Source organism: Mytilus trossulus, chromosome 4 (assembly GCF_036588685.1).
Source record: "Mytilus trossulus isolate FHL-02 chromosome 4, PNRI_Mtr1.1.1.hap1, whole genome shotgun sequence".
NCBI classification, from domain to species: Eukaryota; Metazoa; Mollusca; class Bivalvia; order Mytilida; family Mytilidae; genus Mytilus; species Mytilus trossulus.
This window is the reverse complement of record NC_086376.1, coordinates 93347259-93374123: the sequence shown is the minus strand read 5'-3', so window position 1 is coordinate 93374123 and position 26865 is coordinate 93347259. Positions and strand designations below refer to the sequence as shown.

At 31.8% G+C, this 26865-nt stretch overlaps 1 protein-coding gene across 9 annotated transcripts in view; it reads left to right on the top strand.

The window, feature by feature from the left end:
* LOC134716349 (semaphorin-2A-like) overlaps positions 1-26865 on the top strand; it is an 83824-nt gene that overhangs the window by 46538 nt on the left and 10421 nt on the right. For all 9 annotated transcript variants that reach the window (XM_063579290.1, XM_063579291.1, XM_063579289.1 and 6 more), the window contains 10 exons: positions 8993-9092; positions 9607-9652; positions 16965-17027; positions 17694-17904; positions 18705-18848; positions 19123-19244; positions 19759-19867; positions 20563-20617; positions 21478-21625; positions 22513-22702. In XM_063579290.1, the coding sequence (XP_063435360.1) occupies positions 8993-9092; positions 9607-9652; positions 16965-17027; positions 17694-17904; positions 18705-18848; positions 19123-19244; positions 19759-19867; positions 20563-20617; positions 21478-21625; positions 22513-22702 (1188 nt within the window). The remainder of the gene's footprint in view (positions 1-8992; positions 9093-9606; positions 9653-16964; positions 17028-17693; positions 17905-18704; positions 18849-19122; positions 19245-19758; positions 19868-20562; positions 20618-21477; positions 21626-22512; positions 22703-26865) is intronic.

Here is a 26865-nt window from a genome sequence, read left to right as displayed (position 1 = left end):
GTATAGTAAGCAAGAAATATCTGCAAGAATTTTTTTAATTGGAGTTATCTTTCTTTGTCCAGAATCAACTTAAATCTTTGTTATATACAATATACAATGTATATTCACTTTTTACTACCAACTGATAAACTTAAATAATCTTTACCATTCAGTGATAACAAGCAGTTTTTTTACATCTTAATATTTTATGATGTATTTAAATGAGTAGTAATTGTTGCAAACTCCATTAGAATATTTTAATTGAAATTAGTTTTGGAATAAGGGAAAGGGGGATGTGAATAAAAAATTGGGTTCAATTTTTCTCATTTGAAATTTCATAAATAAAAAGAAAATTTCTTCAAACATTTTTTTGAGAGGATTAATATTCAACAGCATAGTGAATTGCTCTAAGAGAAAACAAAAATTTTAAGTTCATTTGAATACATTCATTCTGTGTCAGAAACCTATGCTGTGTCAACTATTTAATCACAATCCAAATTTAGAGCGGAATCCAGCTTGAATGTTGTGTCCATACTTGCCCCAACTGTTCAGGGTTCAACCTCTGCGGTCGTATAAAGCTACGCCCTGCGGAGCATCTGGTTGTAATATGAGGTATATTTGAAGCCAGGTGGGATCCTGGTTCACTCTTCAACAGTACAAGGCAGACATTATGCCAGTATGCAAGGCTAGTTGATCACTGATTTCTATCAGAATTTCCCCTCCAAGCCTACGCTGCCTACCCCATCTGATAATTGTATGATCTTTATGGTCCATCTTCAAGAAAACTAATGGTTTTCTGACAGGTTATCAGATTTGATGTCAGTTTATAAGTGGAATATTGTCCTGATTTTCAGCCTGTGTATTAGATCAAGGATTTGTATAGTCTAACTATACAAATCCTTGATTAGATGTTACTCTTAAATTGAGAATGGAAATATGTCAAAGAGAGAACAACCCAATCGAAGAGCAGATATTTTGTGTGCCCTATTTATAAAATGGCAGTTTTTCACACAAATGTTTGATTTGTCTGGGTAGGGGAACTTTTTAAAAAGAATACAGCGAGAATTAGCTACAAAAATATCGTTCAAATCTTGACATAGTTTTGAACCAGTGTCTGCTCGACAAGTAGTACTCTGCTTGTTTATTGATATAAATATACAATGGAAAGTTTATACAGATCAGCACATTCCTACTTGACTTATTTTTAATGAAATACAAGCATTTCATGTTGTTTTGTTTTCCTGTGTTATACAGGTCAATATATATATGGTGTAATAACATAAATGGTACAAATTTTACAGCACCAGATGTGCATTAGATGCTTGAGGCCAGTATGTTTGAAAATCCAAAACCTTGAGAACTTTCTAAATATATTGTCTTTGTACATCTTATTAAAGTGTTTGGTTTGATACGCATTCTATCAAAGGGATAACAAAATCATTAATTCCTAAGGTCTTGGACATATGAAAACCAGCCCAAGTATTCAGCCCAAGTATTGGGACTGCTATGAGTAGTACCAGAGACATATAAAATTTAGTATATATGTCTCTGTTTGTACTTTTATTCCAAAAAACTGTCACATAGCTAAGGTTTGTTAATAAAAAATCGTGAAATGTTGGACCAATTTTACCTTAGACTATTTTTAGGAATGTTCATCAAATTGCTACTCTTGCATCCACATCTGCAATAAAAGACATGTATATTCACTGTTAGTAGACAATACAATAAGAATAGAAGAGTGGTGTTTTATTGTCATGCTTTTGGTAATGGCTGTCTGCAGTTAATGTTAAAGCAATAGTTTAATGGTACATTGATGTGTTTTCTGTCCTCACGCTGCATCACAAGGATGTGAGAGGAATGTCTTCTATTATGTATTGTCAGATCTATGAGGTGGCAAAAAAACATCACATTTACTGAATAACAATCAGCTGTGTAAGAAATTCAGCATTGTCTCAAGGGGAGTGATGTCATTGATTTCATTAGGTCCAATAAGACACAGAATGGATCTTATTTCCAAGGAATTTGTCTTAGGAACAGAATGAAGAGATAGTTATCCCCTAGACAGGAATGTTGATATTTGCCAGAGATAATAGAGTTGTTTTGTTATAGATCATAAAAAAATGATAGATTTAGAATTGATTAGGGACTATCATGCACAAACATTGCTAAGTATAAAGATCTTAACTATTTGTCATCTTTGGATTATTTATTCATTGTGGTGGGTCTCTTATTGGTCACATGGTTTAACTTCATTGATCACATCTATTTCCAATACAATTTGATGGTTTCACTTTTTTTTAAAGAAAATCCCCCCTTTTTAAAGAGAGAATAAGGGGGAAATTCTGCTTTATTAATTTGATTGAGATTAAAGTTGTTACATAAAATATTTACTGAAAAACCCACTTTATGTAGTGAGGTTAACTGTTAGTTAAAATAGGATATAAAAACCACATTTATCGTATTAAAACCATATTCTGATTTTTATGACAAATTTGAACATGCAGTTTTATTATAACATGTACAGTGTCAATTTAAACACAATTCAGACACACCCTAAACTATAACAAACAGACCAACAATTCCTCATATGATATATGTCTATCCCACTTTGTTTTTATAAACAATATATAGAATGATTATATAATTTGTCAAAATAATTTAGGTTGTATAAATTGTAGTAATTGTTAGTTTTTGAAAGTCCTTGAAAACAGTACATGGTTAGACATAAACATATAGAGCTCTCCTATAATAGAGATTGTTTCCTACTGACATGGTGCACCAGATGGGGTAATAAATTTAGGTGTAAAACATAAAGAAAACATGTAGATAAGAACTTAGGTGTTTCCTACATGTAGTCTTTTCCTGACTGATACACAATTGCTACAAGTCCCTTTCATCTCTATCCACAAATGATCTCTATACAAACTGAAATGTTTACTGACAACTGACACATCAGATGGCCCCATGATACTGATTCCTCTGTAGGTATAATGGCAAACTCAGGGTCATAGCAGTTTATTTGTTAAAGGGGTGGGGAAGAAAAAAAAAACTAAAATAATTTGGTATGGGATAATAAGGAGGTCCCTGTGTTGAAGGCCATACTTTGACCTATGATAATTTCTTTTTTACACATTCAAAAGCCACTTGGATGAAGAGTTGTCTCATTGGTACTCATGTCACATCTTTTATCTATAGATGCAAATAGGAATGGATAGCATTCCTTCTGACTTGAATGTTTTTAGCTATGTTGCTCCCTTGGTATTAGTTTGACTTAACATTTTACTTTTGCATACCTTAGGCTATGACTATTCATCCTGTAATCCCTTTAAACTAAGCATTAGTATGTTTCATTTCTATTAGATAAATATTTAAAGTTTTTGCATGCAAACATGCATTTTGTTTAAATTTTAAGAACAAGTTATATTGATTTTGATCAAGCCACTAAAACTCTATTCCCATTACGAAATCTATGAGACCAGAAGGTTTATGGAAGCCATTGGAAATAGATAATTACATTTTAATCAAGCATGTAATTTTTATCAGGGTTTTCCCACAAAACAGATGTGTAAATAACAGACGGGTATCATGTAGAATTCGATCATACTGGGGGGCTATCTTGTGTTAGCAAAGGCTATCGTGTGTTAGCCATCAGAGATCAAAGCCAAAATCAGACCATTTCTTGTTCTGATTTGATAAAAGTTTGAAAACAGTAAAACTTGTGATTAGTGAATGATAAATTAGTATTCTCAGTAAAACAGCTATTGATAAATACCTGATAGAATGCTAAACAAATGTGAGAAAATATAAGAAAAAAACTGGCTGTAGTACACTGTACATGTGTATAAAAAACAGTCAAATGTTTAATATCATTGGTTAAAGTAATAACATTGTATACAATAGATTGTCACCAAATGCAAACAAAAGTAACTTTATCCTCTTACAACCAGTATACATATAAAAAAGAAGATGTGGTATGATTGCCAATGAGACAACTCTATACCAGAAACCAATTGACACAGAAATTAACGACTATAGCTCACCTATAGTCTTCAACAATTAGCATCAAAAAGATACAGGCCCAAACTAAAAGTGTTCCTAAAGTCTGTTCAGTTAATGATACATGTCACTTAAAGGATATACAATTTTCTGAGTACAGGTGGCAGGTGTAAAAAAAAAAGCTAAATATTTATAACACCAATTATTTTTTTTCTCTAAAGACAAGATAGAATCATTTGGCAAGTTTGTTTTTTTAGAATTCACCATCTATTTGAAATAAGGAAGATTATTATATGGGTGGAGTTTCCTAAACATTTCAAGACCTTTGATAGCTACATAGTATTTCAATTGCTGAACATGATTTCAGCATAATTAAAGCACCATGTTATAATTTACTAAACATATTTACAACTCATTATTTTTGTTGATCATCAAACACATTGTTAAATTAGCACTCACATTAACTAAATATACTGAGATTATTATATGCTGTTTTTTTCATTTTACTGAATCAGACATTTACTTGATATATATTATAACCCATACCTGCAATAATTTGCAGTTCAGATGTGCAGCTTCACTCAGCATATTTATGTGTTTTTTACCTTTGCAAAACCATTTACTAATGAGTATGAAATTACTACAAAAATTGTTTTATGCTGGAATAAAGTAGTAAATTAGCAATTAAAGAAGGTGAAGTTATTTGATCTGGCTTAGAAGGTAGCTGAGGGTTCAAAGACTGGTCAATCATCACACCTCTATTCCAATTGCATCCTTAATGTACAAATTGAAATTTAAAAGTGGAATGATACAAGCTTTTTTGAAATAATTTCGTTATCACCGTATCTCTGTTTTTGATAGACCTTATAATTGCAGAATAATTATGCAGGCAAGCTTGCAGGTTACTATGCAGTATAGTAGGGATATAATTAAATTTGATAAAACTGTAATTTAAGGTTTCAGAGGTGGATTTAGGGGGGACAGGGGGCCCGCCCCCTCCCCCTCCCCCCTTTATGAGAAAAAAAATGGTTGATTATATAGCAAATCACTAAAGCGTGACGAGAGCGGGCCCCCTCTTAGGCCAGCCAGTGGGCCCCCACTTATCAAAATTTCTTGATCGGCCACTGGGTTTGATATGGATCCTCAATAAAGAACAAGTGTTTTATATAAATAATGTATAAAGAGTTCGACATGTAATACATTAGTAAAAACAACAGTTTTATTCGTATCAGATACATCTTAAAGTAGGAGGTTACTAAATTGGTAAAAAAAAAGTTTCTATTTCCATTCCCAGAATTGACATTAATGAGAAAAGCAAACTCACTGATCATTATGTTGAGAGATTGTCAAAATGATGATGTTTATCAAATCAGTCATACTACATGTATTTTTTTCATTTTTTGGTTTGATGTATAGAAAAGAAACATCTGCTTTTGAGATGAAACACACAGATAACATACATTTCTATACAGATCTTAACTTTTGTATATCTTTCTGACTTCTGGTTGAGATCTTAAAGCTACATCTCATTGTAAACTAAAAACTAAATTGATCTGATAATAATCAAAAGTAATTTAGTGTTTAAGTAGATTTTTTTTCATTTACTGAAAATGAACCACGTATATTTTAACATTTATTTGTTAATACATAAAACATTTTGTAATGGGTACAAATTTGAATATATTCAATTGTACAAATAAGAAATGTCTTTCCATGCTTTGTTACCTTTTGTACTTCCAAAATCTCTTTTTGAATTTGGCAGAGTGGTTGTGCATAGACCACATAGTATAAAAATAAACCCCCTTCACGGTGGTCTTTTGGTAACGTGCACACTAGAGTGCGGGAGGTCATGAGTTTGAGTGTTGCCCAGTTCAAACCAAAGACTTGGAAAATTGGTATGTTCTGACTTTCTGAGCATTAAACTATAAAGGGGAACGACTGGTCAGCTCAGACTCAGAATAAAGTGTCTGTATAGGGCCTATATGGTTTAATATAATAACAGGGTAACATGTCTCTCGTGAACTGTCTTGATAAATCTGTCCCATATCTCATTAACATGATATGAATGTAATATTTGTCACTGGACTTCTAAACATCAATTTAATGATGACACTGCCAATATAAAATTGATATTATTCAAAATTCATTTATTTGTGCATCTGAATCGCTTTTCATCAGAAAAGCTTAAACCTTAAAATTTGAAAATAAGGGTGTAGGTTAAATAGAATTGTTTTAAATTCTTTAAAATAACAAGTATCTAAATATGTTGTCTTCATTAGCATGCATACAGTCTTATAATCTGCCTGTATATAAACATTTCAATCCGATTCCTAGTTGATTGTTAAGACAATCTTTGCGTGTCATTGTTTGGAATTCCAACAAGAAAATCAATGTTTTTTCAGTAAGAGAAGACCATCTACATTTGAAGCATGAAAACATCCTAATGAAAAGGCTAAGAATCTGAAATGTGTAGAATAATAAGTAGAATCCTGGAACTATTAATGCAAATTAACAATACATGTCTAATTTGATCAAAGAATTTGTTTTGCGACCATACTAATATTGATTTTGGGTATTATCAGCTGTTTTATTACCCCCCTTGATAATATTTAATAGCCTAAAATACTGCTGGTGTTGTTGGAAGTATACCTAGCTGATTATTTGCTAAATACTTGTAAAATATGACCACCTTATCATAATACAAGATTGGACGGACTTACAGTAACATGATAATCGTAAAATAAATTGTATTTCTTATCATGGAACTTGTTGACAGTATCTCATTAAGATAGTTTGTCCAAATACTGACTATATTAGCATATTTGGTTATTGTATACTATCCGATGTTTATTTAACCTCTGTCCGATCAGTTAGGAACGAAATTGTATCCAAGTTTGAGAGAAACCTTTGATAACAGAATGTAGGTATGCCAAGAGGCATGTTGGCTTAAATTTCAGAACTTAAAAAGTCATTTGTTCAAGTGACTTTTAATTAATATTTTAGAAATGACTTCCCTGTCAAATCAAATTTTCTTATAATACATGTACTAAATGTCCATTGGCCTTCAGTAAATAGTAATGAGGAAGACCATTATCATCTCAAATTTCCTGATTCAACTCTTCAATCCTTAAATTAAGTGTCAATAGGTGTTTGCCATTAGCATATACAAATATAAAGATAATAGTCCCATTTCATAAGACATAGCAATACCAGGCATCTGTCCGTTAGGTCTTGTTGTACACGGAAGTTGAGTTTTTTGTTTATATAGGTCTGTTTCAAATTCATGTTTTATATGCATCTGAACATTTGAATGGTTTTACACTAGCAATTTTGGAACCCTTTATAGCTTGTTGTTCAGTGTGAGCCAAGGCTCTGTGTTGAAGGCCGTACCTTGACCAATAATGGTTTACTTTTTTGACTTGTTATTTGGATGGAGAGTTGTCTCATTGGCTCTCATACCACATCTTCCTATATCTATAAACCACTAATTATCATAACAAGAACATTGATGTATTTTGATTAAAATATTATAAAGAAATAATCCATCTTGCTGAGTATTACCTTACAATTTTTTCTATGTTATTAGCAATTTAAAACAAAATGTTCTGTGTTTTCAGCATGATAGTAAAGATTTGCCCATTAGTTAGACAGTTTTATTATGAAATACTATTTCCTGAGCTTGTTACACCCTAGAAACGTGCAACTTCCAGTGTACCTAAGGTTATTTATTCATGGGTTGTGACCATTAGAGATTCCTTTGAAAACCAATTTGTTTTGAATATATCTGTGAACCATAGTTAACAGTAAATATTACGCTTGATGAGAAAATGTGGGATAATCTTAATTTAAATGTTGCATGTTTTTCTGAGGCTGTTATTTCAGTCTGTTCTGGTATGTGAATCAGTTTTTTGTCAATTTGTTGACATTGAAACCACTGGAGAACTCTGCTGATTGAAAACCCATACAAACTTGTTGACAGGAATTTTACTAAAAGCATTCTAAGAAAATATTTTGACAGGGAATAAAAATTAAAATTCCTGTCACCAGAGTTTGAGATCCACCCTAAATAGTTCAGTGTAGTTGACATATGATTGTTTATTTTGCCCTTACAATTAAACTATTTAAGTATTTGATAATTGCGTATTTGCAACACCCAGTGTAACAAACTTGAGTTTAAAATGATATATGTCAAAATTACCATTCAGGAAATTATTTAAAATATTCATAATTGTGTAAGATTTGACATAAGAACTAATTTGTCAGCATATTTTGCCATTTTTTTGCAGTACTGGTATTTCATTCAACTATCATGCTTTAATGATATAAAATAACCTTTATTTTTGGAATGATTGCCAAAAAAACAAGTTGTAGTTTTCTGTTGGTATACTAAACCATATCATATCATGTTAAAATGATAGTCATTAAAAAGAAAAAGCAGGGTTGACAATTATTGACAAGTAGCTTGAAAAACAACTTGTTTTATTTTGCAAACCTTCTTTGAGTTTTGAAACCATATATGACCTCTATCATAGCCATGTAATGTTAATAAGTAGCTGTTATATAGTTCCCTCTATACAGTGTAGGAGATATCCCCACTTGTATATATATATTTCTACATTTAATTAGTTAACCATTTAGATAACTTCCTTCTAGAACATCTTAAATTATGAATAAAATGTAGTGTTACACTTAGTTCTATTTAAGTATCACTTCTATTTATGAATTATGTTTGAAACTCTGCCAGCAAACTTGATTTCTGTTGACTTGTCCAATATATTAGAAATTAATCTGAAATGCTTTTATAATACATAGAATACAAAAGTGTACGAGTTGTCATCAATGAAACAAAAACATAATAGTAGATGGCAAATAATGAAAATCTTATGGTTACACTAACTAAAAATTTTGAGACAACAAAAAGGCAACTATCTTTTGATTGTACATGTATCTGATTGCTAAACATATGTTCATGCAAAATTGAAATTTCTCAAAAGTTTTCTTTTTTTGTCTATTTCAGAACTGAATATAACAACGTACTCTACAGATATATCACAAGCGTCTTATTATCGCTTCTTATTGGTAGATCCTAAAGCAAAATATTTATTGGTTGGTTCTATGTAAGTATAGTTAGGTCTTTTAAGGTGGTACTAAATACCTTCTCTAAAATTTATTTGGCTCCTTTAATTTTCAGGAAATTCTTACATAACATTAACACAAAAATAAAAATTTCGAAAAAAACTTGAACCACACACTTAGTGAAAAATTTCATTGGATAATATTTCCAAACAATAGAACATTAAAATTTAGTTTCACAGAGTCATCTCCCTGTAGGATAGTGTATAACCTAAATAAGTTCTTTATGTCATTTATTTCATGGCTGGTCTGTTGTAGAAAAAGCCTTTGAAAACAACACTACCGTAATATATACATCTCTACACAGTTGATGAGTGAAAATGAAGTTCAGCAGCTTGATCAGCTAGCAACAAAATATATTAAAGAATAATTTATATGATATTTTGTAAGACAAATTAGTTAATTAGTTCAGGTTCTCTTGAGAGAAAAAAAATGCTGTGATGAGCATTATATTCCCTATTTCTCTTGTGAATTTAACATGTATGTTTTCTTTTTCAGGAATAAAGTAACCATTCTTAATTTGGAAAACATTGCATCTACAAAAGTAAGTAACACAAAATATAAATAGTAAGTTAATTATATCAAAAAGAGTAGGATTAGTGTCAACAAATCACAAATGATATCAACTACATCATAGCATGGTTTATTGTTGAGCCTGCAACTTTTGTTGCAGAAAGCTCGACATAGGGATAGTGATCCGGTGGCGGCGGTGTTAGCTCACTTTTTAAAAGCTTTATATTATAGAAGGTGGAAGACCTGGATGCTTCATACTTTGTATATAGATGCCTCATGTTACGAACTTTCCGTCAGTCACAATTCCAATGTCCTTGACCTCATTTTCATGGTTCAGTGACCACTTGAAAAAAAAGTTCAGATTTTTTGTAATGTTGAATTCACTCTTATTATAAGTAATAGGATAACTATATTTGATATGTGCGTACCTTGCAAGGTCCTCATGTCTGTCAGACAGTTTTCACTTGACCTTGACCTCTTTTCATGGATCAGTGAACAAGGTTAAGTTTTGGTGGTCAAGTCCATATCTCAGATACCATAAGCAATAGGGCTAGTATATTCGGTGTATGGACGGACTGTAAGGTGTACATGTCCAACTGGCAGGTGTCGTATGACCTTGACCTCATTTTCATGGTTCAGTGGTTAGAGTTTAGTTTTGGTGTTTTTGTGTATTTTTCTCATACTAAATGCAACAGGTCTACTATATTTGTTGTATGGAATGATTGTAAGGGGTACATGTCTAGCGGGCAGATCTCATGTGACCTTGACCTCATTTTCATGGTTCAGTGGTCAAAGTTAAGTTTTTGAGTTTTGGTCTTTTTATCTTATACTATATGCCATAGGTCAACTATATTTGGGATATGGAAATATTTTATGAGCTATATGTCAGTCGCGCAGGTTTTATTTGACCGTGACCTCATTTTCACCGTTCATTGCACAGTGTTCAAGTTTTTGATTTTGGTCTATTTTTCTTCAACTTTTAGTAATAGGTCAACTATATATGTTGTATAGAAGCATTGTTAGCTGTACATGTCTGCCTGGCATGGTTCATCTGACCTTGACCTCATTTTGAAAGTTCATTGGTCTTTGTTTAGTTATTTTAATTTATGTTAAGTTTATATGACAGTTGTAATAAAGCTTTATACTTAGGACTATCAACATAATATCAATGATAAGTACAGAAGGCGAGACATTTCAGCGTGTGCACTCTTGTATTCATATACATTGTATTTAAAAACTTTTTAAGTGGTCAAGTATTAGTCTGAAGCTGTTCTACGTTTACCTGAACAGATCATTCCACATACCCCATTAATATTTAGGATTAACCATTGTAAGAGTGAGTTGGGATAGAGATCTGGTCAGTGAGTTGTATCTATTCAACTCTCAGATGATTGATGACAGCATTACAAATGGTTTTATTCTTTGAAGTATGCCTATAACTCCATTGAACAAAACCAAACAAACTCAAAGTCTGAAACCATGGAAAGTAAAGAAATTCTGTATTTTAGAATATGAAAGACAAAATACACCATCTAATTTGTGTTGATTGTATTTGAATTGAAAACAAAATTTGAGTTATCCATAAAGTTTGACCTTTAATATCTGTGTCAGCGTAACATTACTGAGGTATAACTTGGATCACATGAATCCTCAAAAAAAATCCTGGACAGCAGGAGAGACCACTTCAACAACACTCAACACACAGACAAATCTCCTCCCCTCTCTCCTCCGAAAAAATAACAGACTTGCAAAAACAAGAAGTATGACTTGGTACAGAAAAATAAACTGGTTAATCAGATAAGCAACATACAAGCATCACTCTTTATTCATCTAAAACTATTTAAAACTTGATAGTCAATTATTTAGTTGAGTATAAAACTTGAAAAACAAAGGAAAAATAATTGGTAAACTGTCTGTGTAGACAGTATAACTACAGAATTGATTCAGACAAATAAAAGAATGAAATTTGATATAAATAATATCTGTAAGAAAATAAATGCAATCATATTGTATTGAAATTGGCCAGACTTAACTAATCGATCAGATCGGTGATCGAACACTTATCGATCATATTTGATCAGTAATCGATTGATGACTTGAAGTCATCAATCAGTAATCGATCAAACTCTCTCGGGAGTTTGATCGATTAGTGATCGATTAGATTACTGATCGATTTAAGACCGATTACTGATGGATTAGTGATTGATTAATGACAGATTAGTGATTTTATTATTATCGAGAAAACAATGCTATTCCAGAAATAAGCCATCCTCTTATGGAAGACATCAGTTGTGAAATAAAAATTCCATGGATATATTTTCACCATTGCCAAAATTTTCTGGAATTCCAAGATTTACTCAGTAATACATGTTTATACAGTATACAGTCGTAACCAAGAGAAGCGTATCTAAAAGCTTAGTCCTAACATATTACTGATTAAAAACTACATTTTTGTAGGTTTACCCGTGTATAATTAGTTCTAATAACTATGACGTCTTGAAAGGCTATTGTATTTTTTTTCTTTTCCGCCTTTCATTGACGGAAGGCGTCCAAGCAAAATTTTAAATATCCTTCCAAGATGTCATAATTATTTGGATTACCGTTTATATAATTATATATGACGTACAACATTATTTCCATGAGATTTTGGATCTAGCATGTACCCAACCCTTCCCATATCATATTTTTACTTATAAGATATATATAGATCAAAAGCACAAACAGCAAATAAATAGCTGGTAAAATTGCATGGGAAAATTGATTTAGAGATAATTGATTTGACCACACTATACATTAACAAACATTAAAAGATTCTGACATGTAATTAGTTTCAGACACTTGTGAAATAAACATACAAGTTGAAAACTTCACCTCCATCTAAATTTCAAGATTTTATCATGAAATATGTAATAAAGCTTAAAATAGTGACCACGGTGACCAGCTCATCCCTACCACTCAATTTTTAACAACACTACTCAGGAATACAATAATCATTCCATAAAATTTCTAGACCTTGAAATCCTCACAGACGAACACATGAAAATACTGGTGTTTAAGATATGGAATGCTAAACAAAACCAGAAAAATTCCAACATCTTCATAAAAACCCAAACCAACCCATTTGGAACTTTAAATCCTATATTTAAGGCAAAGGTATTCATTTACATAAAAACACAAACCAGAAAGAAAATTCTTTATTGAAAGACTATTTTATTAACTGAAATTGGTAAACCAAATTCTACCAAATTCCATTACAGAAAAGATAAAATTCAGAAAAGGGAAAAAGTTTAAAATAGATGTTATGTATCATTCATTACATATTATCATCCTCAAGCAGAAGAACTTCAAAAAATATTCAGGAAAAACTGGCATCTTATTAAAACAGATTATTCAATAGGTGCTACATTGTGTATCATATCCCATTAAAACCTATCTATAGGATTCAAAAGAAATAGAACATTTGTGAATTAATGAAACGACCTATAAAATAGTTTGTATGCAGGTCACAATTCCTTCAAAATATTTCACTGTGCAGAACTAATTAATGACCATCATCATGTAAACCTCACATGTAAACTGATATTCTTATAAGACAAAATTCTACCAGGAAACACTTAATTCAACATTTATTGAAATAGGTTGAAATAGTTAAAAAATCAAAAAAACAAAAAATCTAAATTCAAATTAACAAATTTTACAAAATTATGGAAAAATCAATAAATTAAAACAGTAATAAAAAAAAGACAAACAGAAGGGGTAGTCTCTGCTGAAAGTTTACCTTTAATCAACACATTTCCAGAAAAACTCTTTTAACATTGCTACACCGTATCAATGAAAGGCCAGAACAATACAAATCATAAGAGGATATAACGGCCTTATTTATTTAAAAACAAATATGTAACACATAAACAAACGACAATCACTGAATTACAGGCTCCTGACTTGTGACAGGCACACTCAGCAGGCACATACTCAATTCTTTTTAAAAACATCTTTAATTTTTTATTCATATTCATTTTACTTATCTTTAGTTATATATGCTTTCATGTGAAAATAAAACACTAACCACAAATACTCTACTATTGCCTTGTATTAAGACTATTTTAAAATTTTAGAAAAAAGGGGGGATCTTCTGTATGTAAATTCAAAAGTCAATAGACAGTTTTCCACTGACTCTGATAACAATCTATTTATTTTTATCAGTATTTTGCAATCATTAGTAGAGTCATAGTCCACAGCTGGTCATTTCTGGTAAGTCTTCTACAGTATTGTGGTAATTAGAAATTATCCTGCTGTGAAGACAAACAAGTGTGTTTGAATAAATGATGTATCAATTTTCTGTAAATTGGTAAATGTTCTGGCTATTTAGTTGTGACCTAAAATCTGGCATTAGTTAATAATGTTATAGGAAAAACCCTAAATGTCATCATAAAGTTAAGGATATATCAAATTGCACAATTTATTTGTGTTGATTAATCCTTATACATGTATATAGTCCATCAGCTGGTAGGACAAAATTTCAATTCTGTGTTACACCCCAGGGTACCGCAATTTTTTTGTATAAATTTAAAGAACATTATATGAAGAATATTTTAAGAGGTGTTAGACTTTTGAAAATGACTGTTTTGAAGATATCAGTTGACTTTTGAATAAGCCTTTCCATAAGAAAATTTCTGAAGCAAATTTTACCTTTTCATACGCGTTAAGAAGCTCGCACATTAATTCAGAAGAAGCAACAGAAACCAAAAATAAGCCATATAACTTCTCAGATATTTTAAATGGATTTGGCTAGCTTTGCAGTGTCTGCAACAATTTCAAAACATCAGTTTCGTCTCGCTTCATTCGACTTTTTCTGAGTTTTTTTGGGGGCTGATGTTTCAAGGTTCACCATTCCTACCAAATCTCGACATTTTAAGAATATTGAAGCTCCTTCATGTGCATTTAGCAACCAACGTTTATCAGAATCTTTATCTAAACTGAAACCAACAAAGCCATTTTTTTGTATCTCTAAGAAACCTAAGAAAGTAAAAAGTATTGCCAAATCCCACAACTGACTATTTGACGTTCGTTCAAAGCGCTGTTTATCGATTGAATGACTAAACAATCTTAAGTCAATCACTATCTAGCTAAAACACAAAATTTTATCAAGCACACCTTTATTGAATTCGATAGAGTGCATCTTTTTCTGAGCGCAAAAACATCACCTTAATTTGTAATTTTTTCATAAATATTTCGCTACAAATTCACTTTATAAAATAATTTGTCTCATAAAAACATCATAAATCGACAATTTAATGTCTATTTATAGTTGCAAATTGATAATGCTTATGTGTGAATACACTGTACATGTTGTATACTGAATCAAAGACGGTAATTTGATAATTTCTGGTATTTCACGAGTATTTGCACGTACAGATATTTGATTAGATAATTCATATTTTAGACGATATACAAATACTGCAAATGTTTTTATCATTGCATAATGATTAATTCTCAAGTTTAACTTAACTAAAACGGGTTATTGTATAACGAATTTCGTTATGAAAGGAGAAAATATGCCTTAATTTGAACCCAAAAAATCGGATTGTTTGTAATTTAAAAAAACATATTTTTTAAACAAAAAATCTTCCGAGTTGCATTTAATATGATAGTTGTGTATCCGTTTAGTTATGTAAACCTATACTTTATTTTTTTGTAATCGCTTTATATTAAAAATTTTAATTAAAAATTACTTAGTCGTAATTGATAAATGAGGGGACCATTGAAAGGGACGTTTTTAAACCTCTTTTGGACACTTTTTTTTTAGTCTAACACCTTCCATTTTATCAATAAGATAATGAAGTTGAATTCTATCAAAAAACATCGCGGTACCCTGGGGTGTAACACAAACTCCTTAACTAGCGCGCTTTTGGAAACTAGCTGATGGACTAATATGACAAATACAGATTTTAATATATATTAACTTGGTTGAAATTTTCATTTTCTAATAACATTATAAGTGTCTGAAGCTGATATTATATGTCAAAATTAATTTTGATGTGCTAGCAAAGGTCATTAACTTAAAAGGCATCAAATATTTATCAAACCATGGAAGTATATATATACTACTATATTCAAGTCAAATGTTGTTGTTAAAATCTATTTTTTCACTCTTTTTGAAAATGTAGTTTGTGCTGTATTTAGACCCCTCTACAACCAAATTTGTTACATGTATGCACACATATAAAAATTAGGGTTTTTATATCAATAATTATGACATCTTGGATGGCTATTTTAAATTTTGCTTTGACGTCACGCCGTCCGTCAATGAAAGGCGTGAAAGAAAAAAAATACAATAGCCTTTCAAGACGTCATAGTTATTGTACTAATATACACGGGTAAACCTACAAAAATGTAGTTTTTAATCAGTAATATGTTAAGACTAAGCTTTTAGATACACTTCTGTTGGTTACGACTGTATACTGTATAAACATGTATTACTGAGTAAATCCTGGATTTTTTTTTGCATATTTAGAAAGAAACATACATTCAAGACTAAAAAAAAACAAGAGGCTGTCACAACGACAGCAAACCGGATTTATTAATATTTATTTGTGTCCTGGCAATATCACAAGAACCATAACTGATGAACGGTGAAAGTGAAAATCGCAATATCAAATTTGACCTCTATTTTGTCATCAGTATCAACATATTAAAATTTTAAAAGCTTTGGATGAACGGTTCAGGAGTAAATGCACGGACAACATTTTGGTTGCCGCCCGACTGCCCGCCGTACATCGCCAAATCAATAAAAGACATTTTTGTCACAAAAATCCGGTTAATAAAAACTGATGTCTTCCATAGGTATTGGTTCTAACCTTTACACTCAAATTTCCAGACATATTGACAAAATCATGAAAAAAAAATCCAGTATCTTCTTAGCAGTGAAATGATTTTAAATTCTAGAATTCCAGAAAATTTTGGCAATGGTAAAAATATTTCCATGGAACTTTTATTTCACAACTGATGTCTTTCATTAGCTCATTTCTGGAATAGCATTGTTTTCTCAATAATAATAAAATCACTAATCTGTCATTAATCAATCACTAATCCATCAGTAATCGGTCTTAAATCGATCAGTAATCTTATCGATCACTAATCGATCAAACTCCCGAGAGAGTTTGATCGATTACTGATCGATGACTTCAAGTCATCAATCGAGTACTGATCAAATATGATTGATTAGTGTTCGATTACCGATCTGATCGATTAGTTAAGTCTGGAATTGGATATTAAGAATATCTGTAGGAAAATAAATGCAATCATATTTTATTACGTCTGACCATCTGATTTTGTTTTTACAGCAAGTTATAGATTTGAAGCCTGATCAGGATAAGCTGAACTACTGTACTTATCAAAAACCAGAGGTAAGATTGGGGGAAACTTATAATATGAATAGTAATACCATTAAAGATTATAGCTAATTGCTGTCCTTCTTCATAACAGTTGCCTTACTCAAAAAGGAGTTACATATGTATTTAAAAAGTTAAAAAACAATAAAAGTTACTTATGTATATAAAAAAAAATGATGTTACATATGTATATAAAATCAATACTTGAAAATGTAAGCAACATTATCTACATATATGTATTTGAAAACATTTAAAGTTACATATGTATTTGAAAATAGGAACAGAAACGTTTGAGCATACAGTAAACAAAAGGACCTAAAAGGACATACAGAAACTTGTACCTGTTCAAATCTTTGTCCTGTAACCATTATGATTAGTTGTTTAAAAATCATACTGCATCTTCTTAATTGTATACTTAACAAATTAACCAAAACCATGCAAGGTCAAGTTTGCCTGATTAATTTTTTTGAACAATTGTATAATTTTGAAAACATGAAAGTTATAGACAACATGTATCATCAATGAATTGTTATCCATGTGATTGCTATTGGCAAAAAACTCATTATAATGTATGTTAAACACCTGCTTTCTAAATAAACAGCTTCTGTCATTTTCTTTATTGCAAATTTATTGCAGCTGATATTTCTGCTTAAACTTATTACATATACATTTTCTTTTCAGACACCAAACTGTCAAAATCATATTCGTTTTATTACTAATACTACAGACAGTGCTGACAGTCCAGAATATTACCTGTGTGGGACTAATGCTCTCAGTCCGGCAGGATATAAAATTAACCACACTGCGAGCGGGGAGCAGTTCCAGGTGACAAATCTGGGTGGTGCTGCATGTTCTGATGACCCATTTAGTAACCTTACAGCTATATATGTCAGTAAGTATCGGAATGCAGTAACACCTTCCCTATTCTTGCAAATAATGTTATCACACTATTTCATTTCTAAAATGAAGGGTCATAAAAGAGAGGGGAAGATACCAGAGGGACATTCAAGCTCGTATATCAAAAATAAACAGACAATGCCATGACTAAAAAAGACAAAACATTCAAGCAATAGTACACTAAACACAACATAGAAAACGAAAAACTGAACAACCTGAATCCCCCAAAAGTGAGGGTTACAACTGGCATTAAAAGTGAGAATTCCATATCTGTTTTAAAGAGTAGTAATTTTGTTGGAGCTGAAAAACCTTCATCACTCTAAGATGATAATAAAAGTTTTAAAAAAACCCAATAAAATAGCTTTTTTATGCCCCACCTACGATAGTAGAGGTGCATTATGTTTTTTGGTCTGTGAGTCCGTTCATTCGTCCGTCTGTTCATTAGTCTGTCCTTTCGTTTGTCCTTCTTCAGGTTAAAGTGATTGATCAAGATAGTTTTTGATGAAGTTGAAGTCCAATGAACTTGAAACTAAGTACACATGTTCCTTATGATATGATCTTTTTAATTTTAATGCCAAATTAGAGTTTTTACCCCAATTTCACGGGCCACTGAACATAGAAAATGATAGTGTGAGTGGGGCATCCGTGTACTTGGGGCACATTCTTGTTTAGTTATTGTACTGAGACAGATTTAATATGTGGGGACAATTGAAATCTGTTTTTTAACATAAAATTGAAAATAAAGTTTCTGTATTTGACACAAGAATTGAGTAAAATGAAATCTTAATATTGCAGAAAATGGCAACCCAAATGATAAAGAGTTGATGTATTATGGAGCCACAGCTTTTGATAGATCTACGATATACAGGCCTATAGAAAGACCTGATGGAGTAGTAGCAGAGTTCATGAAAGGTGTCTTCAGTAATAAATGGATGAAAAGTAGGTTATAGTCATTATCCCTTACCAGTAGTCTGTTGCTTGATTTTAAAATTCTTCAGACTTTTACATGACAATCTGTATATTTTGATATTTTCCAAAATTATTTTTCATGTCTATAATAAATGGTTTGCTGAATTGGCAAAACAAGACAAGACACTTTATTTCAACTTAGGCACACATATGGTGTTTTCAGCATCATTCTCAATACCGGCCACACTTTGAGTTTGAATTATTTTAATGCATAATAAACCTGTTGACCTTCTTTATTTTTCAGATCCCCAGTTTGCAGGTTCTTTTAGTGTAGATGAAAGAGTTTTCTTCTTCTTTAGAGAAATAGCTGTAGAAACCGAGTTTATAGAAACCAAACTATATTCACGTGTAGGAAAAGTCTGCAAGGTTTGTCACATTTATTTCATAGATCATTACATTACTTGATAATTAAATTACTCATTCATTATTTATATACATGTGTTAGTTTTTATAGTTAAAAAGGGCATGGTTGACATTTTGTATAGAGGTCAAATCAAAAAAGTAAACTATACTTGAAAATTGATTGTTTTTTTGTCAGGAAAGTCTGCCTCAGTGCAACATAGCTATTTGTATTCAAAGTTTCAGATAATAATTCAAGCCTAGTGTATAACCTCATAGCTAATAGGAATCACTCTCGTATGTGACATAATACATGTTAAAGTAAAGGACTTCCCGATGAAAACTTCTACAGGAGTGTAATACGACCTTGACTGGCTACAAAGCATGATATAGATGTCTTATCACAAACTTATCTCACATCTATCTTAGCCAATCAAATTGCTGCATCTTCCTTTCTGATTATTTTTGTCAATGGTATTATAGTATTATATAATTATTGTATACATTTTAAGTAATTCAACGTCTGAGTATTATTTTACAGAAAGATGTGGGTGGTGATTCCTTATTAAGAAACAAATGGACAAGTTACCAGAAAGCTCGACTGAACTGTTCCTTGTCTGGAGCTTTCCCTTTGTACTTTGATGTTATACGTAAGTTTTAACAGTCAAGGTCATTATACATTCCATAAAACACTGAATTACACTATAATAAAACATGAGCAAGTCATACTTTTGGAAAAATATTTGTTAAATTTTAAAGTGTAAAGTACTTTTAATGAGGGGGCATAAAGTCCTCGTCCCCATAGTTGTAGTGACATGACATGTCAAAAAGAGTGTGAAAACATGTGACATAGATGCTGACTTTAATATGAACAAATTTGTTAATATAAAAAACAATATTCTACTGTAAACTTTTATTGCAGTCAACAGTGTGCCTGTTTTACTGCTTTCAAAACAACATAGCTAGGCACATATGCAAAATATCTTCCATATTCCTCTTGGGACACAGTCCCTATTTATTTCAAGTTGAATATGTATCTTTATCTATATATACGATGTGATTTGATTACCAATGGGAGACAACAAACAACCAAAGACCAAATAGTGCAGATGTAAAGATCTTGAGTTCACTTCTCAGCCTTCAACAATGAGCCAAAATTCAATCTGTATAAAAGCTTTAAAAACCTTGACATGACAAAATGCTCTCTAGTTCCAAAATTTAGTATACAGATTTTAAGCAAAACAAAAACTATGAACTCTTCTATTATAAGTAGATTTGTGTTATATGAAATCTAAAGAACTTCATTATATACTGAATTAAGAATTGTTTATATTTGTGTTTACAGAAGATGTAGTGTCAGTTGATGAAAATACATTCTATGGTCTTTTTACTACTTATGCGTAAGTATGATATGATATTTTTAAGTCAAGTGTATAATGAATCTGTTAAAGTGTTATCAAGTCACCTGTTCAATATAAGTGTATAAAGCTATTACCATCACTTTCCAATGATTGTTGTCCTTTACTATAAATTATATAATTCATACCTTCTCTTAAATTATGACACTGATTTGAACCTATGTGAAAGGACAAAACTAAATTTGTATTTTATCACAGTTCTGTGAAAAAGATGTTTATATCAAAATATGACTTAGCTGTCTGAAAAACATTTGCAATTACCCCTGGGTAACCCCTTGCAATCGCTGACCATAGTTTATCTAATCCATGATTCTGTTTAGTTTACATCATGTCCTGAGGCTTTGTCCTCTCATATAAAACTGCAAAGCAAGTGCCTTCTAAAGGGGTTGACATTGCCCACATCATGCTCATGTTGTGCTGTGTAAGTGGCATACACGTTGGTGATGATGTCACAAATTTACAATCCGTTTCATTGTTTATCATCTAATGATCTGTTTACCTATAAAACAAGATGTGGAGGTATGTATCACTAAGACAACAACTCAATGACAAATATAACCAAAAGACATCTCAAGGGCATATCATTGTAAATTATAGACAGGTGTCTACAATATTCCTAGCTCTAAATCTTGTGGAGTCTTTAAGTGTTGTGAATGAATTTGGAAAAAAAATGAAATATCTGCCTTTTACACTTTAATTCTTCAAATAACAAAAAAACGATAGCTATAGAATATGATATTTTTACTCCACTACTTATACACTTTTTGACTTGATGACATATTAGTTGTTCAAAAGTTTGTTCAACATACTCTTTTATAATGTTAAATTTTTCTCATTTCCAGCAATGGATTGCCAGCTTCAGCAATCTGTGCTTTTGAAAAGTCTGAGATAGACAGAGTATTAAATGGACCCTTTAAAACACAGGATAGTGATATGTCCTTCTGGACAGAGGCTAAGGCTAGCACTGTTCCTAGCCCAAGACCTGGACAGGTAAAGAAGATAAGATATAATTGTTATCATTTTATAATACAAAATCATTTATTATAATGATGTAGATACAAATATGTAAACACTTTGAAATTTAAGGCCACCATCAAATAATTTGTTTTTCTTCTGATTTTCAAAAATGCTTTGCTCTTTATATAGATACAATGAAGATGTGGTATGAGTGCCAATGAGACAACTATCCATTCAAACCACAATTTGTAAAAGTTGATCAAATTGTGGTCATCAATATGGAGCCTTGACTCACACCTAACAGCAAGCTTTAAAGGGTCCCAAAACTTACTATTGTAAAATTATTCAAACAGGAAAACAAACGGTCTAATCTATAAAAAAAAAATGAGAAACAAGAAACACCTTTGAACCACATTAACAAACAACAACCACTGAACGTTAAATTCCTGACTAAGAACAGGTACAAATAATTGGACTAAGAACAGGTACAAATAATTTCGACTAAGAACAGGTACAAATAATTGGACTAAGAACAGGTACAAGTAATTGCGACTAAGAACAGGTACAAATAATTGCGACTAAGAACAGGTACAAATAATTGGACTAAGAACAGGTACAAATAATTGCGACTAAGAACAGGTACAAATAATTGGACTAAGAACAGGTACAAATAATTGCAACTAAGAACAGGTACAAATAATTGCGACTAAGAACAGGTACAAATAATTGGACTAAGAACAGATACAAATAATTGCAGCGTGTTTTAATGTTACCAACCTTCACCCTTACCTGACCCAATAGTGTAAAAAATTTGTGTATATATATTTTACAATGACAATTTATGGGTGGTCAATGAACTTTGGTTAAGCTGTACATTTTATTCTTATATTTTGTTTAAACATTTCTTTCTTTGATTTTAGTGCTACAATGATTCATTAAAGACAGCAGACACAGTTCTAGGATTTATTGTTGATCATCCACTTATGCATGAAACAGTACAGCATAAGTACGGGAAACCAGTTTTCTACCTCCCTGGTGAAGAACTCCAACAAATTGAGATGGAGGCTGCACCTGGAGTTCAAAATGGCTATGTGTTTTTTGCTGGGTCGAGTAAGTATAATAAGCCATGCTGAATATTGTGCCTTTCCATTTCATTAGAATTTATCTACTCCCTTAAAAGGTCGATCATTCTATGATAAATACTTGCTTTGACTAGAATGTCAAAAACATGAACTTCATCATTTATTTTACACTATTTTAACTAGAAAGTCAGAAAAAATTTACCTGCGAAATATCTTACAACAGAACATCTCAGAAAAAAAATGAAGAAGCACTTCCAATGGACAAAGACTTCATTTTACCACTATTTACTAAAGCACAGATATATAGGAAGCACTTCCAATGGACAAAGACTTCATTTTACCACTATTTACTAAAGCACAGATATATAGGAAGCACTTCCAATGGACAAAGACTTCATTTTACCACTATTTACTAAAGCACAAATATATAGGAAGCACTTCCAATGGACAAAGACTTCATTTCACCACTATTTACTAAAGCACAGATATATAGGAAGCACTTCCAATGGACAAAGACTTCATTTTACCACTATTTACTAAAGCACAAATATATAGGAAGCACTTCCAATGGACAAAGACTTCATTTCACCACTATTTACTAAAGCACAGCTATATAGGAAGCACTTCCAATGGACAAAGACTTCATTTCACCACTATTTACTAAAGCACAGATATATAGGAAGCACTTCCAATGGACAAAGACTTCATTTCACCACTATTTACTAAAGCACAGATATATAGGAAGCACTTCCAATGGACAAAGACTTCATTCCACCACTATTTACTAAAGCACAGATATATAGGAAGCACTTCCAATGGACAAAGACTTCATTTCACCACTATTTACTAAAGCACATATATATAGGAAGCACTTCCAATGGACAAAGACTTCATTTCAACACTATTTACTAAAGCACATATATATAGGAAGCACTTCCAATGGACAAAGACTTCATTTCAACACTATTTACTAAAGCACATATATATAGGAAGCACTTCCAATGGACAAAGACTTCATTTCAACACTATTTACTAAAGCACATATATATAGGAAGCACTTCCAATGGACAAAGACTTCATTTCAACACTATTTACTAAAGCACATATATATAGGAAGCACTTCCAATGGACAAAGACTTCATTTCAACACTATTTACTAAAGCACAGATATATAGGAAGCACTTCCAATGGACAAAGACTTCATTTCACCACTATTTACTAAAGCACATATATATAGGAAGCACTTCCAATGGACAAAGACTTCATTTCAACACTATTTACTAAAGCACATATATATAGGAAGCACTTCCAATGGACAAAGACTTCATTTCAACACTATTTACTAAAGCACAGATATATAGGAAGCACTTCCAATGGACAAAGACTTCATTTCACCACTATTTACTAAAGCACATATATATAGGAAGCACTTCCAATGGACAAAGACTTCATTTCAACACTATTTACTAAAGCACATATATATAGGAAGCACTTCCAATGGACAAAGACTTCATTTCAACACTATTTACTAAAGCACATATATATAGGAAGCACTTCCAATGGACAAAGACTTCATTTCACCACTATTTACTAAAGCACAGATATATAGGAAGCACTTCCAATGGACAAAGACTTCATTTCACCACTATTTACTAAAGCACATATATATAGGAAGCACTTCCAATGGACAAAGACTTCATTTCAACACTATTTACTAAAGCACATATATATAGGAAGCACTTCCAATGGACAAAGACTTCATTTCAACACTATTTACTAAAGCACATATATATAGGAAGCACTTCCAATGGACAAAGACTTCATTTCAACACTATTTACTAAAGCACATATATATAGGAAGCACTTCCAATGGACAAAGACTTCATTTCACCACTATTTACTAAAGCACATATATATAGGAAGCACTTCCAATGGACAAAGACTTCATTTCACCACTATTTACTAAAGCACAGATATATAGGAAGCACTTCCAATGGACAAAGACTTCATTTCACCACTATTTACTAAAGCACAGATATATAGGAAGCACTTCCAATGGACAAAGACTTCATTTCACCACTATTTACTAAAGCACAGATATATAGGAAGCACTTCCAATGGACAAAGACTTCATTTCAACACTATTTACTAAAGCACATATATATAGGAAGCACTTCCAATGGACAAAGACTTCATTTCAACACTATTTACTAAAGCACAGATATATAGGAAGCACTTCCAATGGACAAAGACTTCATTTCACCACTATTTACTAAAGCACATATATATAGGAAGCACTTCCAATGGACAAAGACTTCATTTCACCACTATTTACTAAAGCACATATATATAGGAAGCACTTCCAATGGACAAAGACTTCATTTCACCACTATTTACTAAAGCACATATATATAGGAAGCACTTCCAATTAACAAAGACTTCATTTCACCACTATTTACTAAAGCACATATATATAGGAAGCACTTCCAATGGACAAAGACTTCATTTCACCACTATTTACCAAAGCACAGATATATAGGAGGCACTTCCAATGGACAAAGACTTCATTTCACCACTATTTACTAAAGCACATATATATAGGAAGCACTTCCAATTAACAAAGACTTCATTTCACCACTATTTACTAAAGCACATATATAAAGGAAGCCCTTCCAATTAACAAAGACTTCATTTCACCACTATTTACTAAAGCACAGATATATAGGAAGCACTTCCAATGGACAAAGACTTCATTTCACCACTATTTACTAAAGCACATATATATAGGAAGCACTTCCAATTAACAAAGACTTCATTTCACCACTATTTACTAAAGCACAGATATATAGGAAGCACTTCCAATGGACAAAGACTTCATTTCACCACTATTTACTAAAGCACATATATATAGGAAGCACTTCCAATTAACAAAGACTTCATTTCACCACTATTTACTAAAGCACAGATATATAGGAAGCACTTCCAATTAACAAAGACTTCATTTCACCACTATTTACTAAAGCACAGATATATAGGAAGCACTTCCAATGGACAAAGACTTCATTTCACCACTATTTACTAAAGCACAGATATATAGGAAGCACTTCCAATGGACAAAGACTTCATTTCACCACTATTTACTAAAGCACAGATATATAGGAAGCACTTCCAATGGACAAAGACTTCATTTCACCTCTATTTACTAAAGCACAGATATATAGGAAGCACTTCTAATGGACAAAGACTTCATTTCAACACTATTTACTAAAGCACAGATATATAGGAAGCACTTCCAATGGACAAAGACTTCATTTCACCACTATTTACTAAAGCACAGATATATAGGAAGCACTTCCAATGGACAAAGACTTCATTTCACCACTATTTACTAAAGCACAGATATATAGGAAGCACTTCCAATGGACAAAGACTTCATTTCACCACTATTTACTAAAGCACAGATATATAGGAAGCACTTCCAATGGACAAAGACTTCATTTCACCTCTATTTACTAAAGCACAGATATATAGGAAGCACTTCTAATGGACAAAGACTTCATTTCAACACTATTTACTAAAGCACAGATATATAGGAAGCACTTCCAATGGACAAAGACTTCATTTCACCACTATTTACTAAAGCACAGATATATAGGAAGCACTTCCAATGGACAAAGACTTCATTTCACCACTATTTACTAAAGCACAGATATATAGGAAGCACTTCCAATGGACAAAGACTTCATTTCACCACTATTTACTAAAGCACAGATATATAGGAAGCACTTCCAATGGACAAAGACTTCATTTCACCACTATTTACTAAAGCACAGATATATAGGAAGCACTTCCCATGGACAAAGACTTCATTTCACCACTATTTACTAAAGCACAGATATATAGGAAGCACTTCCAATGGACAAAGACTTCATTTCACCACTATTTACTAAAGCACAGATATATAGGAAGCACTTCCAATGGACAAAGACTTCATTTCACCACTATTTACTAAAGCACAGATATATAGGAAGCACTTCCAATTAACAAAGACTTCATTTCACCACTATTTACTAAAGCACAGATATATAGGAAGCACTTCCAATGGACAAAGACTTCATTTCAACACTATTTACTAAAGCACAGATATATAGGAAGCACTTCCAATGGACAAAGACTTCATTTCAACACTAT